The sequence below is a fragment of the Pan troglodytes genome, chromosome 14, assembly GCF_028858775.2.
Source record: "Pan troglodytes isolate AG18354 chromosome 14, NHGRI_mPanTro3-v2.0_pri, whole genome shotgun sequence".
NCBI classification, from domain to species: Eukaryota; Metazoa; Chordata; class Mammalia; order Primates; family Hominidae; genus Pan; species Pan troglodytes.
Window position 1 is genome coordinate 65475883 of NC_072412.2, and position 25152 is coordinate 65501034.

The 25152-nt window shown below is 33.7% G+C and overlaps 1 protein-coding gene across 5 annotated transcripts in view; it reads right to left on the reverse strand.

The window, feature by feature from the left end:
• The window catches only part of DIAPH3 (diaphanous related formin 3), a 490848-nt gene that overhangs the window by 140153 nt on the left and 325543 nt on the right, over window positions 1-25152 (reverse strand). For all 5 annotated transcript variants that reach the window (XM_054665348.2, XM_054665347.2, XM_054665346.2 and 2 more), the window contains one exon: window positions 3717-3852. In XM_054665348.2, the coding sequence (XP_054521323.1) occupies window positions 3717-3852 (136 nt within the window). The remainder of the gene's footprint in view (window positions 1-3716; window positions 3853-25152) is intronic.

Consider the following 25152-nt stretch of genomic DNA (forward strand, 5'->3'; position numbering starts at 1 on the left):
GAAAAAAGTTATCAATAAATAAGCATGTGGTAATATATTTGTTATATGGTTATATGACTCACTTGGTAATAGCAGTTACTTTAAGAAATCAAATGCTTTGTTCTTCTACATTAATAATTGTGTTGATTTTAAAGGAAAACTAAGGACCATTCAGAATCATCATCATTTATTGGGGTTTTAGAAGAGGTTTTTCACTTTGGTGAGAAAAATATGTGTTTACAAATATTATGAAATTTGGGCTATTATCCCTAGATTATTTTAAATCCCACAGTCTGAAAAAAAAATTCAAAGTTGACTTGCAAAAATTTCAAACGTTTTTAAAAGACAAAGTCTCACAGTAGCTTCTTAAATCATAGCTGTTTCAGCATATTGTATCAAATGAGTTCGATTACATCTATAGCAAATTCATATGTATGATATAGACATAGCACATACCTGTATTTATTTTACAGATATATTACTTTAAAATTATCTATTTTAATATCATTTATATAAATCTAAGTTACTCAGACTATGCTCTGCAGAGGGCACCCCTGAAAAATGTTAAAATGTATGATGCATATGTACCTCAGCAAATTACAGGTTTGGAAAGTCCTATTGGGTGAAGATTTTACATTTACTTGAGGCCCACCTATGTTAATTTGCAGACCATGTTTAGGAAGAGATAGTATAGAAAAAGTCTAATAAAATAATCCAATAGGTCAAATAAGATGAGCTCTATGATTAATGAAAGATATAATAAAACGTTTCTTTAAATCTTTTGTTAAAATTAAAAACATTCAAGCTTTTTTTAAAATTAAGAAAAGAAGGTAATGTCATCAACATAAAATTACCTATTTTAAAGAAACATAAACCAGCTATTAAACACAATTGATGGCTAAATATTAGAATGCTTTTGGTAAAATTTAGAAACAGATCCTTTTATATTAAAACCTATATATCAAATATATGATTAAGGGAAGATTATAAATAAGTAGAGTACAGTCATATTATAAATAATCAAAACTAGAAAAGAAATGAAGTTGATATGAAATCAGTGAAAGGATGATTTTCTAAACTTAAAGGTGATAGAAAAAAATCACAAAGGCAAATATTAAAACATCATAGAATGAAAATAAAAGTTTTATATATATCAAGATATAGAAATAAAAAAGCCACATTAGAAGGAGATATTTAAAATGTAAATATGAATACATACTGAGCTAACTTGTACAAATCAATAAGAAAAAGATAATTCACAACAGAGGAACTAAAAATGAACTATAAACCCTTTTTAAAAGTCCAACTTTAGTAATACTCAAAGAAATGCAAATTAAGATAATAAAACATAATTTTAAAATCTATAAAATTAGCAAAAATCTTAAAAAATAAGAATATTCAACCAAGGCACAATCATAACCCAATGTTGAAAGTTGAGAAAATTAAAGTTATGCTTCTGAAAATCAGTTTGTAAGTATGCATCAAAAGTCTTAAAAATATCCTTTTCTATTCCATGTCCAATAAAATAATTACAAACATTTTCTATTTATGGACAAAAAGATTAATCACATTGAAAAGTCAGCAATAACTATTGTTCCATGACTTCATTACTGACTAATGCAAGTTAAATTGTATATGGCACAACCAGTGGAATCAATCATATATATATTAAAAATTATAAGAATTACAAGCTATGAATAACATGAAACTTTCAAAAGTTCAGCAACATAAAGTGAGACACTGAATTGCATATTTACTAGGATCATAGCTACTATTAGAAGGCAGAAAAATTTAAAACTGAAAGAACAGTGTGCAGAAATGTTTACAGTGATTTTTTGGATAGGAAGATTATGGGTAACAGCCTTTTGATCTACTATTTTTTAGGTGTTTTCGATAATGTAAATAAATTTGAGAAATAAACTTATTCTTAAAAGTGAAAGCTTCCTTAGGGAGACATAAATTTAAATTAAAACATTACTGACATTACATTGGAAGTTTTATTAGAATTTGTTTGCCCTATCAAGTTTCAATCTTTCAAATTGGTATAAGAGAGAATTACTGAGACACTCTGTGTGATCAGACCCTGGGCAAAACCCACAAACAATACATCCAATCTGTCATCTAGCAACTCATCTAGATAACTATAGCCAACGCTAAAAGAGCTAATGTTCAGGCTGGGAGCAGTGGCTCACGCCTGTAATCCCAGCACTTTGGGAGGCTGAGGTGGGTGGATCACCTGAGGTCAGGAGTTAAAGACCAGCCTAGCCAACACGGCGAAACTCTGTCTCTACAGAAAATACAAAATTAGCCGGGCATGGTGGCGGGCCCCTGTAATCCCAGCCACTCGGGAGGCTGAGGCAGGAGAATCCCTCGAACCCAGGAGGCGGAAGTTGCAGTGAGCCGAGATCGCGCCATTGCACTCCAGCCTGGGCAAGAAGAGCGAAACTCCATCTCAAAAAAAAAAAAAAGCTAATGTTCAAACACCAGAATCTTCTGTAAATTAGGAAGTAATATATTAATTTAAAATTCTTTCCAGAAGCATATTTTAAAAATAAATACTAAATCTTTCTGATCTCCATTTTTATTCATACTTAAAAATAATTCTGAGAATATTCCCTGAATTTCAGATATAAACAAGAAATTGTGCTTAGATGATTTTTCTTCCCAGGAAGAAACAAGTGCAATACATTAAGGTACTCGTTTCGCTTTAGTAAGCATAAAAATATACCTGTAAAGTGAAAGTAAAGAAGGCAAAGTAGGCATCTCTGTCTATTCCTGGGGAAACCTTAGGTGAATTTGCAACCCTGAATTGTAAACTATGGTGATTTAGCAGTGAAGCGGATGGATTTTAATTAAAGCCTTGTTCAATCCTTACTGACTTGGAAGTAGAAAAGCCAAATTTTTCAGGGAATGAAAATATAACTATATTTTACATAATTCTTTTGCTTCTAAATACGTGGTATCTTTTAGCTTCTTGAAATACATATATACATATGTTTCTGTAAAATTTCAGTACCAGTCTCTAAAAGATACTTTGAAACATATTGACAACAATTTTGTCATGTTTACAAGAAAAAAAAAAGTATCCAAAATGTTCAGACTGCTTTTTTCTTTTTGTTGTTTTTTTGAAACAAAATCTCACTCTGTCTCCCAGCCTGGAGTGCAGTGTCAAGATCAAGGCATACTGCAGCCTCAACCTTCCAGGCTCAGGCGATCCTCCCACCTCAACCTCCCGAGTAGCTGGGACCACAGATTGGAATACACATAAATTCCATACATTACAATTGGCTGATATGTCGCTTAAGTCTCTTTCTTTTAAACAATGTTTATCCTCCATCACTTTTTTTCCCTCCCTTGGGATATTTTGTTGAAGAAACCAGGTTACATGTCCTATAGAATTTTCCACAGTCCATTTCTGACAGTTACTTTATTAACTAACATACATTATTAAAGATTGATTATTGAGGTAGTAATTAAAGAAACGTGAATACGCTGGAACCAAAACAGCATAACAGAGGACCAAATCACCTATGACCAACACTGGAATGAAGACACTACACTACTCGTTAGTAAATGGAAGGGAGAGAAGACCATAAAGAAAGAATTGTTCTATGGTTTAATTACAGAAACAAGTGGTTGTATTTTCCTTTTTCACTAAGTTCATTAATATACTAATAAAGCAGCCCATATAAATCTTAAGTATATATAGAATAAATAACAAATTTGATAGTACTCACCAGTCTTCATTTCTAATAAACGCTTTTTCTTTTGTTGGCGTTCGAGTCTTTCTCGCTCTGCTAATTCTTTAGCTATTCTGACACGTTTTTCTTTTTCCTCTGCTTCTCTTTTTTTGATATTCTCCTTTATTGCTTGCTATTACAAAAAATTTTGAAAAATGATCAATTTTAACCAGTGATTCACCCCGCAAAATGGAAAATTATCTGTTTGAAAATATGCTTAAGGTAGAAACATGATTATCTTTTAGATAATGGTGAGTTATGTTAGTAATACAGTCTTCTAAAAGGTATGCACAGAAACCCTTGTTAACTATGTTATGTATCTATAAATACGACTGTTATTAAACTTAAACCTGCATCTTTAAAACATCCACATCTTGATGGAATTAACTACCTAAAAGGGAGATGGGAGACAGAAACTGAAAATAAAAAAAAAACTAATTCACAAATCAAAACTGTTTTCTCATATACATTTCCAAAAGTGTCTAGCAACTGAATTAGGGTTTTCCACATCTTCTTTGCAAAGCAAATTATCAAGTACAAGAAAAATTATCAAATTAAAGACATAATAAAAGAAGTGAAATCTTGTAGTGGCTACTTTTTATTACAATCATATATGAATTTTTCTCATATAGAGAGAAATGTCGTAAAGGTAACTAAAGAAATATTTCTTGGCCGGGCACAGTGGCTCATGCCTGTAATCCCAGCACTTAGGGAGGCCGAGGTGGGCGGATCATAAGGTCAGTAGATTGAGACCATCATGGCTAATGTGGTGCAACTCTGTCTCTACTAAAAATACAAAAATTAGCTGGGTGTTGTGGCGGGTGCCTGTAATCCCAGCTACTCGGGAGGCTGAGGCAGGAGAATGGTGTGAACCCAGGAGGCAGAGCTTGCAGTGAGCCAAGATCACACCACTGCACTCCAGCCTGGGCGACAGAGCAAGACTCTGTCTCAAAAAAAAAAAAAAAAAAAAGAAATGTTTGTCATTTCAAAGCCAGGTCCTCTGGCTTTGATCAAAACTAATAATAACATGCTAATCATAAGAAGATCTCAATAGATATGTGATTATTTGTTTAATTTCTTATTTCTTAAGTGTTATACACATCAAGAAATACCTCTCATGTGGCATTAAGGGGAATTAGTAGGTAAACATGGGATTTTTAAGTGCCAACAAAGAGAGTAACATTATATTAAACACCAATGAAACCAAACAGGTTAACATATTGGACGTTTATCACCACTGGTATTAAATAGAAAAGTGTGTAATTAAACTATAACAAGTAGGTGGCTCATGTTGTTTCGGGAGAAGGCTTTTATATCTTTACTGTGGTATTCTTTATTTTAACCCTAGAGTTAGTACAAGTTCTTCATTAAAAATCAAATAATAAAGTTTAATATTTTTGACCAACAACAAAAAGAAACAAAAAGCACAGAGTAGAGGGGACAGTAACTCAGGCATGCATGCATGCATCCATCCATCCATCCATCCATCCATCCATCCATCCATCCATCCATCCAATTAATACTTACTCAGAGACTACTAAATAGTATTGTTGTAAAGTAGGGGAGAAAAAAAAAGAGAGAGAGGAAAGGAAGGCAGAGAGGGGAGAAGGAAGAGTGCATAAGAGAGCACACTAAAACAAGTTTACATTCTATATGGTAGGGTGCGGCAGGAGGCAGAGATAAATAATAAATAACAACAACAAAATAAGAGTGCTGTGATAGCATTCCTGAGGGGTTACTTTACATTAGGTAGTTAGATAAGGTCTCACTCTGACTTGATTCAAGCTGAATCTTAAATGTCAAGGAGCTAGGTAAGTGATGATCTAGAACACATCAGGCAGAGGGAAGTGCTAATGCAAAGGTTGCTGTTGGGTTTAGGAGACAGAAGCCCAGCATAAAGGTATAAGATGAGGTCAGGGAGGTATGCTGAGGCCTGATCCCTCAGGATCTTCTAGGCCAAGACAGGGAGGTTAGATTTTCTTTTAAGGGTTCTGGAAAATGACTAGAGATTTTCAAGCAAGTGCAAAACTACGTACACTGAGATACAAGCACCAACCAAGCACCTTTGTTTCAAACTATCTTTTCAAAGATATTTGCAGAATGAACAGAAGATAGAGGTAGTATCTCCCTCCTAAGCTAAGGGGTTTGTTACTGCCCAGAATGATAAACTGGAGCAAAGGCTGGACAGTCTTACTACCTATTATAAAAGACTGCATTCCCTAAATTCAGGATTTCCCTCCGATGACACAAACCACTGTGGATATAAGTGTCACCTGTCCCTTTCCTATAGCCCTGTGGGAGTACGGGCGCAGAAACCTAAAAAAAAAAAGTTTAATCTGGCTATTGCTATTGTGTGAGTAGCAAAGGATTCTTTGTCTCTGACCCCACATCCATGAAATGGTGTCAAGTTAACTTGTTAGCCTGTTAGTAGGTAAACTCTCAAACTCTTCACAGTTCTTGACATATATAAACGCTAGTTATTATTGCTAAGCTATAAAATACCAGCTGCAATACTAGATGCTTTAATGTGTAATCCCTTTAATTCTCAAATTGGATTCTGCATTCTCTAATCTGGCCCAGAGTGGTTAAGTACTTGTTTACTGTAATAAAAGTAGTAAGAGGCAGTAAGTTGCAAGATTTGGAAGCTAGCTACAGTCAGTGGTTTTCCACCATATTGCTTCATATTATGGTCCGTATATTAAGAGGCAGCTATGAGACAAAAGTTGTAATAAAAATCAACGTAAGAGGCTGGGCACGGTGGCTCATGCCTGTAATCCCAGCACTTTCGGAGGCCAAGGCGGGTGGATCACGAGGTCAGGAGATTGAGACCACCCTGGCCAACATGGTGAAACCCCGTCTCTACTAAAAATACAAAAATTAGCTGGGCGTGGTGGCACACACCTGTAGTCCTAGCTATTCGGGAGGCTGAAACAGGAGAATCACTTGAACCTGGGAGGCGGGAGGCAGAGGTTTCAGTGAGCCGAGATCACACCACTGTACTCCAGCCTGGCAACAGAGCAAGACTCTGTCTCAAAAAAAAAAAAAAAAAAAATTCAACATAAGAAAGGTAGGAGAAGATAATCATGGGTTCAAAGACAAGTGAGTATATCTGTATGTGTGTGTGCATGTATACTCATGTATGTATCTATAAGGGAGATGGGGTAAGAAGATAGGTTGTGATAGAGAAAGGATAAGCAAATATTCAGGAATCAAAATTCTATTTCTTGCTTGAGAGAAATGAACAAGATGAACCTACAATAAATAAATAATATATCATGTAGCTTATTTATGAGTCTAATTAAGGTATAACATTTTCTGATGTGAATTTTCTACTCTAATGACTGAATACATTTAAATGTGAGTACATAATAGGCCATCTGCTATCAGATATAATTGCCACACCCTTTTAGCATTCCCATGCGTAATAAAAAGTCAAAATTACTTCTCCAAGACCTATAAAAACAATGTTTACATTTAGAAATAAGGTCTAAAGGAGTTCTTAAGCCTATTTTGTTTTATGAAAAATGCACTATTGATTTTCATTTAAAAGCCTACTTCATTTAAAACATACCATATTCTGATATTATAACTATTAGGAGAAGAATTTTAGCTGAAAAAATACCAATAGAGAGCACAGAAATAGGTGTTGAGTCTGAGACTAATATCTGAGTTCAAACAGTAATTTGAGATTTTCTTTTATTCTAAATGTTAAGAAGTAAAAGTAGCTTAAAACAGAAAAACTGAATAATTAAATGAGAACAACATTTTTCTGGATATGACTGCCTCTTAGTGACTTCCATCCTAAATTTGAATTAAGAAAGAAAAGTTAAGGGTTAGCCAGATATAAAGACAATTGGCTATAAGACATTGATTTTTTAAAACCATCATCTTTTCTTGACCTTGTTTTATATTTAGTCAGCTGGCAAATAAACTGCACTGCCTCCAACTACTTTCAACTACACTTTGCCTAAAGAAATTCTTTGAGTGTTACTTGCCAGACAGAGTTTGGTGCAACCCCCTTACCCTCCAAGTAGAATGATAACCACCATTCTATTCTCCATTTCTATAAGTCTGACTTTTTTATATACCACACGTAAGTGAGATCATATTATGGTATTTGTCTCTCACTGAATGGCTTATTTCACTTAATATAATGTCTTCTGGTTTCATCTATGTTGTTGCAAATGACAGAATTTCCATTTTTTCATTTAAGTCTGAATAGTATTCCATTGTGTATATGAACCACATTTTAAAAATCCATTCATTCATTGTTGGAATCAACATTTTTGAACAGTATGAGTTGGAGATCCAATTCACTTTTGCCCATCGTTTCTCCAATAATATGCAAAGTCACTTCTTTTGGATTTCAATTAGCACATGTGTGTTGCTTTATTTTATGGCTGTTTTAGTCCATTTGATCAATATATCCATGTCTCTAAGAATAATACTCTATTTTAATTATTAAGGCTTACATCTTATTTTTCTTACTTAGGAATGCCTTCTGTATCCTTGGGCCTTTGCTCTTCCATCTGTATTTTAGAATAGACTTGTTAAGTTTCATTGAAAAGGACTATAAGGATTTTTAATTGATATCTTCACAATTTTGAGTCTTCTATCTGTGAACAGCATGTGGCTTTTTATTAACTTGGATCTTTAAAAAAGGCTTTAGAAAAAAACTCATTTTCTCCATTCAGGTCTTGGACATTTTTGTTAGATTTACTCTCTATACCTTACATTTCTTTTGCTATTGTAAATGGTGCCTTCTTTAAAAACAATGATTTCTATTGTTTTATAACATATAAAAATGTAATTTTTACTTTTTGTAGAGATGGGGGTCTTGATAATATTGTCTAAGCTGGTCTTGAAATCCTGGGTTCAAGTGATCCTCTCACCTTAGCCTCCCAATGCGCTGGGATTACAGGGATGAGCCACTGCACCCAGCCTAAAAAATGTAATTTTTATATATGCTACTGATAATTTTTCTTATTATTTCTCATAGTTTTCCTATAGGATTTGTTTGTGCTATTCATAGAGTGCTATAATGTCAGCTTGATTTTCTCCCTTTTCAATCTTTACATTTTCAACTCCTACTTGTCTTATCTTGCTCTACTGACTAGGAGTTAGATTCTAAGTATTAGGTTAAAGGGTTTCCTTTGACTCCTTTCCTACTTTGGAGTAGGGTGGAGGGTTAAATTAGTTCATGGTTCTTGTTTTGAAATCTGAATAGGATTTTCTGACTTGACTGAGAGAAATTTCACAATTTTTTTTTCCCATTAGACTCAATATAGTGAATTATATTTATGAATATTCTAATATTAAGCCATACTTTCACTTCTAGGATAAATTCAATTTGGACAGGAAGAATTTATCTTTTTGAACATTTAGTCATAAAATACATTTTTGTATTCCATTTGTTTGAGATAATCATTTCATTAAAATTTGGTAAAATGTATCTGAAAAACTTCTAGGCCAAGTATTTATTTCGAAGATTAAAAGTCATTAAAATAAAAATTAGTTATAGAACTATTCATGCTTTCTATTTCTTTTAAAGTAATTTCAATAAGTTATTTTTGTCTAGGAACTTATCCATTTCATTTACCTTTTCCAATACTATCCTACAAATTTTTACAGAAAGCTCCTCTCTTTTTACTATTTTCTGTATCTTTAGTTATGTTCCTTTTTATATCCTCAATATTATTTATCTTCTCTTTTTCTTGATTAATCTTTTTAGCAATATATCTAATTAACTTGTCTTTTCAGAATAACCTCATTTTTGCCTTTTATGTCACTTTTTCTTTCATTTAATCTTTCATATCCCTCCTTCTGGTTTCTCTAGGATCATATAAATCCTTTTTAAATTTCTGAAGTCAGATGTTTTTAAGTCTTTCTGATAAAAGTTATTTTATTGATACATAATACATGTACATATTTTGGGGGTACATATGATAATCTGATACTTTTATATAATGTGTAAAGATCAAATCAGGGTAATTGGAATATCCATAACCTTAAATATTTATCTTTTATATATGTAGGAACATTTGACTTATTCTCTTAAGCACATATGGTATAAATTTATACCATTTTTACTGCATCCAGCAAAGTCTAATGTGGGGTGTTTTCAATATTGTTCAGGTATAACTGTTTTCTATGATTTCATATTTGACATATGACTTTTTAAATGTGTTTTTAGAATTTTCAAACTAGAGGTTTTAAAATTTCATCCTTTTAATTTTATTTCTAATTTCATGTCATTGTGGTCAATAAATAAATAAAACTGGCACTGAAAAATGTATTGAGATTTCATGGTCTCTAGTACGTAGCCAATTTTATAAAAGTTCAACTTGTGCATGAAAAAATGTGTATTCTTTAATTATTGAGTTTGAATTCTATATACACTAATCAAATGAAGTCTGTTAATTGTTTAACGCTTGTCTTTAATGATATTTTTCTGCTTATCAGTAAGTTAAAGAACTTTGTTGACATTTCCTGACAGAATCCTAAATCTGTCAACTTATCAATATAGTTTATTAATTTTTACAATGTCATTTTGGGGCTATGTTATTAAGGCACATGCCATTTTTAAATTGTTGTATCTTTCAGGTGAATTAAGCTTTTTGTTGTCATGAAGTAATTAATGTCTTGAGTCAATTGTACCTATTAACATAGTTTCCCTTTCTTTTGATTAATAGTTGCCTTGTATTTCATTAACTGTCCTGTTACTTCAAACATTTCTATATCCATAGGGTAAAGGGAGGTCTCTTATAAACAGCATAAAACCAGATTTTATTTTTTATACGATATTACAGTCCTTTAAAAAATTTATTGTGATTTATAAAATGTTTGTTTCCATCTATTTGTCTAGCTTTAGTTATGCCTTTATTTTTCCTGATTTTTTTGGTGTATCTTTATTAGTCTATTTCTCTCACTACAGTTTAGAATTTATACTTGATATTTCTATCCTTTCACTGGTTATCCTTGTATTTTTATTTCACAAATTAGCAACTTAACAAGACCTAAAGTTAATTAATATCTGTATCTCCCTTTCTCCCTTGACTAAAATAAAGAAAACCCAAATTCTAAATCTCTCACTCAATTTATAAATTTATGTAACATTGTTTTATTGTGTACTTTCTTTACATTTGTTTTCATAGTACCTATGGCTTCCTGTCTCTCAATCTGTTTTTTGTTGCTTCTTTAAATACAACCTTTAGAGCAGAGGCTACCAATCTACAATCCTTAGATTGACCATGTATTTTGTAAACAAAGTTTTACTGGTACATAGCCACAGCCATTTATTTACATATCGGATATGGCTGCTTTTGCACTGTTACACGAGAGTTGCAACAGAGACTGTATTGCCTGCAAACCTGAAATATTTACTATCTGGCTATTTAAGAAAAAGTTTGCCAGTCTCTGAAAAAAAATCTTTTAACATAAGGATGTTGATGAAAAACACTTTTGTTTCCTGTTTATCTACAAATAGTAGATAATTCCACCTGTGCTCTATAAAGATCTTTTGCTGGATACCCCAAATTAGAAGAACATTTATGTTTGTGCATCACTTAAAGATCTCACTCTCTTCAGCCTTCCATTTTTGCAATAAGTAATCTGTATCTAATTGTTGTTGCTTTGGGGGACATATCTTTTCTCTCTGGCTGCAATTTTTTTTTTGTCTTTAGTGTTCTGCAGCTTCATTATTTATTTGAAGTGAGTCTCATTTTATTTATCTGGCTTTGTATAAGTTGTATTTCCTATTCTATGGATTCCTGATCTGGAAAATTCGAAGCCACCATTTTGAATATTGTCTTTCAGTCTTTTTGAGTCTCTTCTTCTGGGACTTTAATTATACAAGTGGTAGGCCTTGTCATCCTGTTCTCCATGTTTCTTAAGAAGTATTTTACACTTCTAATTATACTGTCCCCCTGGTTTGCATTCTGGACAATTTATTTAGATGTATTGTGCAAATTCACCATTTCTTTCCTTAAGTGAGCATAACCTGCTCTTTAATCCATTGAATGTTTAATTTCAACCACCACACTTCCATTTCCATACATTCTATTTGTTTTTTTCAAAACTGTTCCTTTTTAGTATTCTCCTGTTACTTTTTCTCTTTTTAAAAATTTCATGTTCTATTTCCTTAAATATTTCATATATCGTTACTAAATATCTGGGGTCTTGGAGGCCTATATGTATTACTTTTTCTGATCATTTCACCACACAATCCCTTGTTTCTTTGTGTGTTTGGTGGTTAGGATTGAGTGTTCTTACTTAATTGAACTTAATTTGTGAGAATCTTGAGGACCTAAATTGTAACTGTCCTCTGGCACAGATTTGAATTTGCTTCTGTAAATAGCTAGGGATCATTTCTAACCTGAATAACTTTAATTTGCTTTTGTCACAGGTTTATTGTAAACATTTTATTCATTGTATTCACTAAGTTGTAGTCTTGGTTTTCATTCCCAGGGCAGGCCTAACTTTTCCCTTTGCTCACCTGTGCTTATTGTTCAGGTTTCAACTTCATTCTTTCTCTTTAACCACTTTTGCCTTGGAGATTTCCCTAATTTTCTCACAGGACAGCCACGTTTTTAAAATAGTTTGTTGTATTTTGGTGGGATGGATTTTTAAGAGTCCCTAGTAAATCGTATTGTGATAAGCAAAGTCCTCAAAAGTATATTGTTTTATAGGGTTGAACAACACAGATATCTTATTTCTAAAAAACGTTCATATAATGTAGCAGTTCTCATACAGTATGTATTTCGGGGGATACTTTATACATGTGTGTTTCATGACCCAAAGGTTGCAAACAAACAAACAAAAAAAGGGTAATTGGACAGCCATATCAAATGAGTCCTGAACAAGCACTCAAAAAAATATTGTGGAACTGAAGATCAAGAATGCCTTCAAGAATACATTAAGTATGACATTTCATCACTTTTAGAAGTTGTAAAAAAAAAAAATCAATCTGAGCTTATTGCTGCATATTATAAAGACAGTATAATAAGAGGGTAGACATTGAAATCATATTGTTTGGTTTAAATAACCACCTAGCACTAAATAGCTGTGTGACTATGCCTCAGTTTCCTCTACTGTAACATGGACAAAATAGTGCCTGCAATACAAGGATATTTTAAGAAATAAATGAAATAATGCATGTAAATAGCTTATATAATTGCCTCACACATAAATTTTAGCCCTATATAAATGTTAACAAGTAAGTATTATTTCTTTACAATAACATCAACAATTTTTTATTATTACGGTATCATTAATGAAGTGCCTCAAACACATTTATCCAGCAACAATTCAAGAAAAAAACATTTGCTGGCTTATATCAATTATATATGCTTCCATCAAACATATGGGGGAGTGCCAATTTTCATAGTTCCTATAAGAATATGAATGCTTTCTATTCAGAGATGTTGGAATACGATGGTACACTGAGTTGATCAGGAGTAAAATGGTTGCATCCAATACAAGCTGCATCACTTGGCAGGGAAGCTATAGTGGTGAATTAAATATGGAAGGCAAGATGTAGTTCTCAACCTCAAGTCTAGCTATTATACCTCTAAAGATTTAATTTACATATATATGCACATTGTTTTTAATATTCTAAATCTAATATTCATTATGAGATTTCATTCTGGAAAAAAAGAGTTAGCTTTCCTGTGTTTTCTCCACGAAAGTACTACTTTCACTTGAAATTAGATATTCCTAAAAAATTAACTTAAAACACTGCCCAATAATGCAATTAACATTTGTTTTATATTTTTCCCTAAAAGTGCAATTTAAAAAATCAATGTGCATTTTCCCCTCCTTCTAAAAAAAGCATTATAAACAGCCTATATTCCAAATAGGCCTTTACTTGACAGGTATATCAGTCTTACTTTATGTTATAAAATAAAATTTTAATAAAACAAAATATAAAAATGATAGCATTAAATACTATTTAATGTTATAATAGTATTAAATACTATTTAATACTATTTATTTAACTATTAAAGTAGGCTGCCATAGATTCTGACTTTTTGATCGTACTTCATCTCTATTTCAGTCTTAGCCCATTTAAACAGATTCACCCACCCAACTCAACATTTTTCAACATATTATAATATCTTGTATATTTTTGTGACATAGAAAACTAGGAGATTTAATCATTTGAAAAAAAGTTGAAAAGCTTATGAATGTCTTCTTGTTCAGAGTTCTATTTCATTCAACATTAATGGATACTCAAGCTATACAAGTCAGGGATCTCTTTAACACAGGTTTCACTAAACTCAAAAATCTTTACTTTTTCCTAAGTATTCAACTTTGTCTCAAGTCTCTAAAATGAGATTAGATTAGACAAACCTAACTTAAGTCTCCATGTTTTCCAGGGGAGTGACAGTTAGGTACTATGAAAACAAGACTAATTTTCTCAGAGTAAACAAGCTCATGCAGGTCTCACACATTCCCACTAAACACCTTGCTTAGGGTTGTTTAACCTTAAGAAAAGGCAATGCTTCACCATACTTAATTACTACTTTCTAGAAACTCCTGATGACTACAGCTTTAGGAATAATTGGAAAATATTTTAATTTGGAAAAAATCCTTAAAAATACATTTCTGTATTCTCATACATATTCCCGTAGTGGAACAGGAAAAAAAATTTAAAAAATTAATACTAGTCACCAAAGTCTGTCAGAATATAGAAATTACGTGATCTACTTTTCAGTTTTCCATTAAAATTATTTTCTTTGGTAACTAAATGTAAAAATTTTCCCCAAGTGCCAAAAACAAACTTATTATAGCTACTTTGTGGAAAGTAAGTTTATTGTAATAATTACAAGACAGATGTTTTAGAAAGAAATCTAGAATGACAGTAAAATTAATCAAAATAATTTTTCTAGTATTACCAAATCCAATTAAAAAACTGCTATCAATGAAAATAGGAGAACATCATATACTGTGCTCTGGCACAAACAATTCATCATCTTAACATTCAATATGCGTTGCTATTAGTTGAACTTTTTATGACCGTGAAACTTATGAAAATGGGAAACTATCCTTTGAGGAACAAACTAGAATATCCCAAAGGATGTGCAGGTGCTGATTATTAAACTATTTCAGCTTAAGTTGCTATTTGTTGTAAAATCGGTCTCAGGTAAAACAACAAATTACTTATTAACCCATCAGGGATGTAACATTACTGGCCCTTCTTAACTTTGCTGTGAGTTTCTTTGCAATCTCTTCCACGCTTCGTAAAATTTTCAAGTAAATGAGATACTTCAACCTATTCACATTTCTTTAATAGATAAAGTATAAGATATTTGTAATAAAGTTTTTCCCAAAGTATAATTTGATTTCCCATTGTGTGTTCTCTTCCCTTTTGTTCAGAAGTGATATATAATAAAAATATTATTTTTATCTCCCAATTACAAAGCTAAATACAAGCACAAGTTGCTATGCACAAGATGGCAGCCACAGTGTGCTTAAAGGTAGGCTTGCTGATAAGGCAGCAGTTTTTTGAGTTGCTGCTAAACACATATTCAAGGGAAACATCCAACTAAAGTCCCACTAGTCTCATATGAACCTAATTTATTTATCTTTTTTTTTTTTTTTTTTTTTGTGAGACGGAGTCTCGCTCTATCACCAGGCTAGAGTGCAGTGGTGCGATCTCGGCTCACTGCAACCTCCGCCGCCTGGGTTCAAGCGATTCCCCTGCCTCAGCCTCCCAAGTAGCTGGGACTACAGGTGTGCACCACCATGCCTGGCTAATTTTTTTTTTGTATTTTAGTAGAGACAGGGTTTCACCATGTTGTCCAGGATGGTCTCGATCTCCTGACCTCGTGATCCACCCACTCGGCCTCCCAAAGTGCTGGGATTACAGGCCTGAGCAACCAGGCTTAGCCATATGAACCTAATTATGTTTAAAATGTAACATAAAAAATAGCCTTAAGTTAACATGTATCCTCTCCTTCTATCTCTCCGTTTCCTCCTGTCTCTATGTGAGGGTGTATGAGAATAATCTAGAAAAGGCCACTGCATTTGATGTACAAAGAACATACCATTTTATTCATTTTTTTTGTGGTATTCTAGGTTAATGTCACCTTTTTAATTACATGAGTTAATATATCTTATTATTATGTATTAGTTATTAAGTTGATTTCTTTTCCCTATATTATCAATCTATTTTTATTCTCATACCGTATTAGAATAATCTAGGCATTACCTTTTGCTACGTTATTTCAGGGAACAAACAAAATACTGAAAATGTGGAAAAGAAATAAAAATTAGCAGTTATTAGCAGTCATACAGAACCTGGCAGTCAAATCCAGTTATTATCCCATTTAGCAATGCATAGTAAGAATAAATCTTACCAAGAAAGAAAAGTAAGCCAATTAGTAAAGGTCTGTTTTTACTGTGAAGAAATTAAAGAGTAAAGACTAGGAGAACCTATCAGAATTAAATTATTTTTCAAAGTTGCAAACTCAAAATATTCAGCACCTGAAATTGATCTAATTCCTTAAATAAACAGATACTAAAGGATAATAAGAAAAACAGTCTTATAGTCAGCATATTTATTTTGTTCTAGGTTTGTGGCATTTAGCTCCAAGTTTGATCTCAGAATAACAAAGGTGCTAACGAAGACATAAGTCTTATGTGAAAAGACTCCAAATACAATTTTCAAGTTGTAAGCCCACCAAATTAAGCAAGGATAGAAGATGCTTCCTATTAAAATTGCAAAAGCTGGCTCAACACTCGACCATAGGACTTGCACATGATTTTCCTTCCTCTAACACATATAATGAGTCAATCTACAAGATTTAGGAGCACACAGGAAATGCTTAGTGCTTTGACATTCCTTTTGATGATCTAGTTGGTCCACATAGTAGTCAGCACAAATGGCATTTAGAGTTGACAAGGATCAAATTTGTGTAATCTAAATGATTTGGCAAAATGAGTTTTGTTCTGGCTGTCCTCCCTATCAAAAACAATTTTACACTAAAAATACCCTCTGACTGGATGATTTCATTTTTGTTTGGCACTTCACTACTTTAGTCTGAGAATTCAGTAGAATAATAAATTATATTTGATCAACAGATGCAGCAAGATTAACTGAGTTATAATTGATTTTCTATTTGTTCACAACATAGATTTCAATTTTATAAACCAAAAATTGACTTAAAGTCGGCAAACAGCACGAATGACAAATCTTTATCTAGATGAAACATAAATTTAACAAAATTGTAGAAATACTCTAAAGCCAGAGCTATACATGTGAAACAGGTAGCTATTTATTTATTTCACAGTATTCTATATGGGAGCATAAAAATAAAAAAGGATAAAATACAGTATCAATCCTATTATAATGAGATTGAAAATGTAAAATTACTGTACTTCTATTATTTGTACATGGCTAACTTGTTTTGAGGGTATATGTATGTTATGTAATTTGATCTTCAAAAAGTAACATCCCTAAGAGATGCAGGCTGTTATTATCAGAAAACTGAGGCTCAGTAAGGTTAAGTAATTTGCCTATACACCTATCACTAATAATCTGCAGAGACCAGACTCAACTCCAAGATGCTCTGATGCCAGAACTTGCATCTCAACTACTGCTGTCTTCCCACTAGAATGGCAAACAGCAAAACATCACTATTAATAACAAATGAATTGGCTGAGGCCTATCATAGGCAGGTTTCATCAATCACTTAAGATTTGAAGAAATCAGGACTAATCATGTCTCTCTTTGAGGGTCATCACAGGCAATTAAGATGGGAGATATATATAGGAAATTAAGTTACGGGAGAAAGAGACTGGATTTTATGAACTAGAAAATAATAACTACAAAGTTTGGCACATATGTCTATATCCATCTACAAAAAAGAGAACACCAATATAATGCTTCTCCACTTTTTGTATGCAATAATAATCTTTTTTAAGGCAGGGATTTTTTTGTTGCCCTCTAAATCTTAACCTCAAAGTGGGGTTACCAGATATTCAAGGTCTTAGAAACTATGAGTAAGAAAGAAGTGTAGTGGCCTTTTTCAGTACTTTAAAATCCCATCGGGAAATGTTCATGTGCTCAAAAATAAGTCACAGAAATAAAAATGTATTCTATATGAGAATAGGTGATATTGCAAACTCAGAGTCCACATAACAGCTACATATGTCTAACTAAAACAGAAAAATGACACATTTATTTTTATTTATTATTATACTTTAAGTTTTAGGGTACATGTGCACAATGTGCAGGTTAGTTACATATGTATACATGTGCCATGCTGGTGTGCTGCACCCATTAACTCGTCGTTTAGCATTAGGTATATCTCCCAATGCTATCCCTCCCCCCTCCCCCCACCCCACAACAGTCCCCAGAGTGTGATGTTCCCCTTCCTGTGTCCATGTGTTCTCATTGTTCAATTCCCACCTACGAGTGAGAACATACAGTATTTGGTTTTTTGTCCTTGCGATAGTTTACTGAGAATATGATTTCCAATTTCATCCATGTCCCCACAAAGGATATGAACTCATCATTTTTTATGGCTGCATAGTATTCCATGGTGTATATGTGCCACATTTTCTTAATCCAGTCTATCATTGTTAGACATTTGGGTTGGTTCCAAGTCTTTGCTATTGTGAATAGTGCCGCAATAAACATATGTGTGCATGTGTCTTTACAGCAGCATGATTTATAGTCCTTTGGGTATATACCCAGTAATGGCTGGGTCAAATGGTATTTCTAGTTCTAGATCCCTGAGGAATTGCCACACTGACTTCCACAATGGTTGAACTAGTTTACAGTCCCACCAACAGTGTAAAAGTGTTCCTATTTCTCCACATCCTCTCCAGCACCTTTTGTTTCCTGACTTTTTAATAATTGCCATTCTAACTGGTGTGAGATGGTATCTCATTGTGGTTTTGATTTGCATTTCTCTGATGGCCAGTGATGATGAGCATTTTTTCATGTGTCTTTTGGCTGCATAAATGTCTTCTTTTGAGAAGTGTCTGTTCATATCCTTCAAGGCTGGTTCAATATATGCAAGTCAATAAATGTAATCCAGCATATAAACAGAACCAAAGACAAAAACCACATGATTATCTCAATAGATGCAGTAAAGGCCTTTGAAAAAATTCAACAACCTTCATGCTAAAAACTCCCAATAAATTAGGTATTGATGGGACATATCTCAAAATAATAAGAGTTATCTATGACAAACCCACAGCCAATATCATACTGAATAGGAATAAACTGGAAGCATTCCCTTTGAAAACTGGCACAAGACAGGGATGCCCTCTCTCACCACTCCTATTCAACATAGTGTTGGAAGTTCTGGCCAGGGCAATTAGGCAGGAGAAGGAAATAAAGGGTATTCAATTAGGAAAAGAGGAAGTCAAATTGTCCCTGTTTGCAGATGACATGATTGTATATCTAGAAAACCCCATTGTCTCAGCCCAAAATCTCCTTAAGCTGATAAGCAACTTCAGCAAAGTCTCAGGATACAAAATCAATGTATAAAAATCACAAGCATTCTTATACACCAATAACAGACAAACAGAGAGCCAAATCATGAGTGAACTCCCATTCACAATTGCTTCAAAGAGAATAAAATACGTAGGAATCCAACTTACAAGGGATGTGAAGGACCTCTTCAAGGAGAACTACAAACCACTGCTCAAGGAAATAAAAGAGGATACAAACAAATGGAAGAACATTCCATGCTCATGGGTAGGAAGAATCAATATCGTGAAAATGGCCATACTGCCCAAGGTAATTTATAGATTCAATGCCATCCCCATCAAGCTACCAATGACTTTCTTCACAAAATTGGAAAAAACTACTTTAAAGTTCATATGGAACCAAAAAAGAGCCCGCATGGCCAAGTCAATCCTAAGCCAAAAGAACAAAGCTGGAGGCATCACGCTACCTGACTTCAAACTACATTACAAGACTACAGTAACCAAAACAGCATGGTACTGGTACCAAAACAGAGATATAGATCAATGGAACAGAACAGAGCCCTCAGAAATAACACCGCATATCTACAACTATCTGATCTTTGACAAACCTGAGAAAAACAAGCAATGGGGAAAGGATTCCCTATTTAATAAATGGTGTTGGGAAAACTGGCTAGCCATATGGAGAAAGCTGAAACTGGATCCCTTCCTTACACCTTATACAAAAATTAATTCAAGATGGAATAAAGACTTAAATGTTAGACCTAAAACCATAAAAACCCTAGAAGAAAACCTAGGCATTACCATTCAGGACATAGGCATGGGCAAGGACTTCATGTCTAAAACACCAAAAGCAATGGCAACAAAAGCCAAAATTGACAAATGGGATCTAATTAAACTAAAGAGCTTCTGCACAGCAAAAGAAACTACCATCAGAGTGAACAGGCAACCTACAAAATGGGAGAAAATTTTCACAACCTACTCATCTGACAAAGGGCTAATATCCAGAATCTACAATGAACTCAAACAAATTTACAAGGAAAAAACAAACAACCCCATCAAAAACTGGGCGAAGGATAAAAATGACACATTCTTAATAAGTATAATTTGGTAGAAAAATTATTTTGAAATAGATTACCCGTAAGGAGTTCTGTAACAAAGGGGTGTGAAGAGGACGAAAGCATTAGGAAGAATTTCTTTAAGATGAGATGTTAAGCAAAACAAATAAGATGTCAGATGAAATTTGCTTAAGGAGATAAGAGTGTTGTACTTTGCTAATAATTTTGGATAAAGAAAGAGAATAGTAAAAGAACTTTCAGCAAAGTTGGGCTAATGGATTAATTAGTACAGGCTTCCACCCGTACCAATTAGGAGAAGCATCACCTGGATAACAGAGCATTAAAGAAGAGACCATGTAGTTTGGGTTATGTGAGAAAAAGCAATTAGATCAAAATCCTCTAATATGAATGGAAAGTGGGAACCGTACATACATTATGCTTCAAAGCCACAGTGACCAATGAAAGGCAGAAAAATTAGGTTTAAACTCAATGGACAAACATGAACACGCTACAGCTGTTGGATAGATTAAGGAGGATGAGGTTGCTCACAAGATCCAACAAAAATTCCATGAGCTCAATTCATCCTGTAGAAGCATGATATCATTTGATAATAACAAATAGATTGGTTAATAGCATGCAATGAATCTAAAACCAGTCACAAATGGAAAACAATGATTATTGCTATACAACACTACATGAATAAAGGTATGAACTTCACTTGGTATAAAGCTTGATGCCCGATACGCCACCGATTTACTCAGCATATAGTATGAGGTCAGATATTTCGACCTAGCACCTCCAATCTGAACTTTTGTCTTCACTCAAGTCTTACAGTAAGTAAAAATCTATTATGAAAAGATGCTGACCCTCTACCCTTCACCTTATCCTTCACCCCAGCAACCAGGCTTTACATTAATAGTCCTCTAATTTTAAAAGAACACATTTCATGTTTTGAAATAGAAGCAGATCTGAAAACATTCTTCTATCATGAACCCATCAATGTAAATAGACAATTATTATACCCAAGGAGTATGAAAAGAAAGTATGCCCTGTGCTGATTCTTTCTAGTAAGTTATCAAAAACACTCTTAAAAATTACAACCTTGGCTTTTCTTGCAAACTCTCTGAGCAGCAATGTACCTGAAGCTGTTAAAGAACAGGCCTTGGAGTCAGGCAGGCTTCCATTCAGTCTTAGCCCTACCAACTCTGAAGCTTCTCTGCAAAGACATGGAGCTTCTCTACCCTGCAGTTATCTCACCCGTCACATTCTGGACCTCAAAAAAAAAAACACTGTAAAGATGAGGTGGGACACTCCATGCAAAGCACTGGGCACTGGATCTAGTAAGAAGTAACTTCAAACCATGACAGTTGTTTTGGTTTTGTTCTGTTGATCATGGTAACAAAAATAAAGCTAAAGAAAATTACAATGCAAACTTACTCCCTATTTCTTGGGAAACTGATCAGTAGTTCAAAATAGAACCATTCCCAATGAGCACATTATCTACAGTCGATTGTTTAAAAAAAAAATTAATTCCCAGTTGAGAATTCTCAAGTAGAAGAGAAGTGAGTTAAACTGCTGTCAAAATAAACAGCTGTTCCTCAGAGAAGCTACAAGATTTTGAAACTTTTCCCCCTTGGTCTACATGGCTTGAGGCAGCAGTCTGGAACAGATGTTCCTTCTTTAGCTATTGTAACAAGGCTCTCATAGAGCAAACAAAAAAATGATCTCGAAGGGCTGTATCTATACAAATTAGTCGTGAGATTCTAGAAACACTGAGGAGAGACTGTATGAGTTAGTCAAAGGTATAGCAAAAAGCTTTTAAACCCAGCCTTTAACTACTTAAGTTTAAATCCCAAGACAATCTTAAACTATACATATTTTAGATCAATTATTTACAAACCAAACGATTGTTCCAAAAAAATGGCCACTTTTTCTTTTCTTCTATTGGGAGAGGGGTTAGGTTTCAAGCTAGTCCCGTTTGACACAGCAATAGCAGTTACGCATTTAATAGATGTTAACACAGGTCAGCCATATATGGTACAGACTGTGGAGCCAGACAGCCTGGAAAGAATCTTAGCTCCTTGGCAGCTATGTAATGATAGGCAAGTCAGGATCTCTCTATACCTGTTTCCTCATCTGAAAAATGGGAATAATAACAGTACACATACCACATCTGGTTGCTACTATAAGGATTAAATGAGTAAATATAGCTCCAGATGCATGGTTAGCTCTATATATGTTAGCTATTAAATCACCCATTGATCATCTGTTACTCAACAAATTTATCTATTATATGCCGTGAATTGCACTAGAGACAGAAAGATAAATATGACAGACACAGATCTTACTAAAGGAAGAAATGTCTGAACAGAGATTAGAGGGATGAGTATGATAATTTAGCCAGGCAGAGTATGGAGAAAGTGCTGCAAACATAGGAAACAGTAAGTACAGTGGTCTGAACTTGAGAGAAAACATTCCATGGAAAACTGCCAATGGGGGAGTAGGTATGGAGTGAAGACAGTGGTTCCAACCCCCGATATGTAATACAAAAATTAGCCTTCACTTTATGATAAAAGCTCATTCATGACCAGAAGTATACCTAAATGCCAGTGGATGAATAAACAATGGAAACATTTTAACAGTACTTTTTAAGAAGAAAATTTTTGTCTATTAACAGGGATTTCCAGAACAAGATCTTCAACAAATAAAACTCTACATCTTTCTTTAGCTACAGATCTAATATTTCCATAGTGACTCATTCACATTAACCTGTTTTTCAAAGTTGAATAATACGGAATTAAAGAGCAACCTAAGAGATCAGAAGACCCTGACAAAACGAGACATTTATTTGTCAGGAGTTTTTGCCAATATTGCTACTCTGGACTTCAAAGAGATATATTTTGTCTAAAATTTAAACAATATAACCATATTTACCCCCAAAAAAGAAAGAAAAATAGAAGAGAATAAAGTACCTGTATAAAATCTCACAACCTTGTTACAATCACTTCCCTTCCAGCCTTCATGCTTATTTTTCTCCTAAATAAAATTTCTTCTATATACTATTGTTTAGATTTAATACATTTTAATATTTAATGTTAACAATTTTAATTTAGTGCAGTGTACACATGAATGTGTGTGTGGTGGTAGTGACTTCTAGGACCCCATGAGAACTCTGAAACAAAGTAGAGCTGTCACTCTGTTACCCACTTTTTGGAACCCTTTTCCCATTCAAACACTTTTCTCTCTCTGCCCACTATTTGCCCATATGAAATGCCAAGTTACCCACAGAATGCCAAAACCCTCTAATCCTTTTAGATCTATTAACCTCTATTATATGCATAACTGCTACTGCTGTGTCAAACAGGACTAGCTTGAAACCTAACCCCTCTCCCAATAGAAAAAAAGAAAAAGTGGTCATTTTTTGGAACAATAATTTAGTTTGTAAATAATTGATCTAAAATATGTATACTTTACATAGTTGGGATCTGGATCCAAATCCCAACTGGATCACTTACAAACAATATGACATTGATCTCATTTGGAAACCCTCCAAACGTCAGTATTCTAATTTGTGAAATGGAACACAAACTGTAGAATACAAGAGGCAGCATGACATAATGTTTAAGAGTTAGGGCCCTTAAAGAAGGCTTTAGAGAAGATTATATTGGTTTAAATTCTAGTTCGACCATTTTATAGCAGTATAACACTGAGCTGGATATGTTCCTTCTCTGTGCCTCAGCTTCTTTATCTGCCATAGAAGAACTGTGTGGCTTGTCTGACATACTATATGGAAGGCATTTAGAAGAATGCCTGGCTTATAGAAAATACTTAGAATAGAAGGATATTATTACTTCATATATCCATTTTATACTTGATGCATAATTGTGTCAGAGGTCCCCAAGACACCCTCATGTTTGATAATTTGCTGGAAGGGCTCACAGAACTCAGAAAAGCCATTATATTCACTGTGATGGTTTATTACAAACACTATTAAAAGGAAAAATGTGCAAAGGGCAGACTTCAGGAGAAACCAGATCCAAGCTTCCCATTGCCCTCTCTCAGTGGAGTCCAACAGACAATGCTTCATCATCCCCAAAACAATATGTGACAACATGTACAAAGTATTGCAAACCTGGGAAGCTTCTGTGAGTCTTGGTGTCAAAGACTTTATTGAGAGTCAGTCACTTTAGCATAGATTGCCTGGAAGACTAATTTTAGCTATTCTATCTCCAGCTCAGTAAGAGGTCAAATGGAGACAGTGTGGCCCAGGGCCCCAGGTAAACAAAACAGGTGTTCACCATAAATCACATCATTAGCATATCTATATAGGTTGGCCCAAGGCCCCAGGTATATAAAACGCCCTTATCAGGCAGGATATTTCTAGGTCTCTTAGTAGCCAGTCAGGGGCCAGTGTTCTATGGAATATGAAGGTTTTGAGCACCCCAAGCCTGCTGAATTAACCCTTTACTGTATAATAATTTATTGAGCAACTACCATGTGCCAGGAGCTATGATAAACATTAAATATATATTATCTCATTTAATACTTAAAACATTTTTGTGGGGAAGGAATTCACATTACTTTTTTAAAACCAATGTGGAAACTGAGGCTCAAGGTTAAATAAGTCTTCAGACGCATAACTCGTATGAAATTCAAATCTAGCTCTCTCAGACTGCAAAGTCTTTACTATTTCCACTAAGCCATATTGCTTCACAAAACATTACAAAATTTAAAATAATATATTGCAAAGTATGTGACACATACAGGTATATCATAAATATATTTATTAACCAAATTCATTTCTGACAATGAAAAATAATTTACAGAATTGCTTTGAATTTGTGGAGAAAATAAATTAGAACTGTGACCAAATGTGTATTTTTCCTGTAAATTAGTTTTCCTTTAAAATAGTGTTTTTATTAAAAGGCTATCTA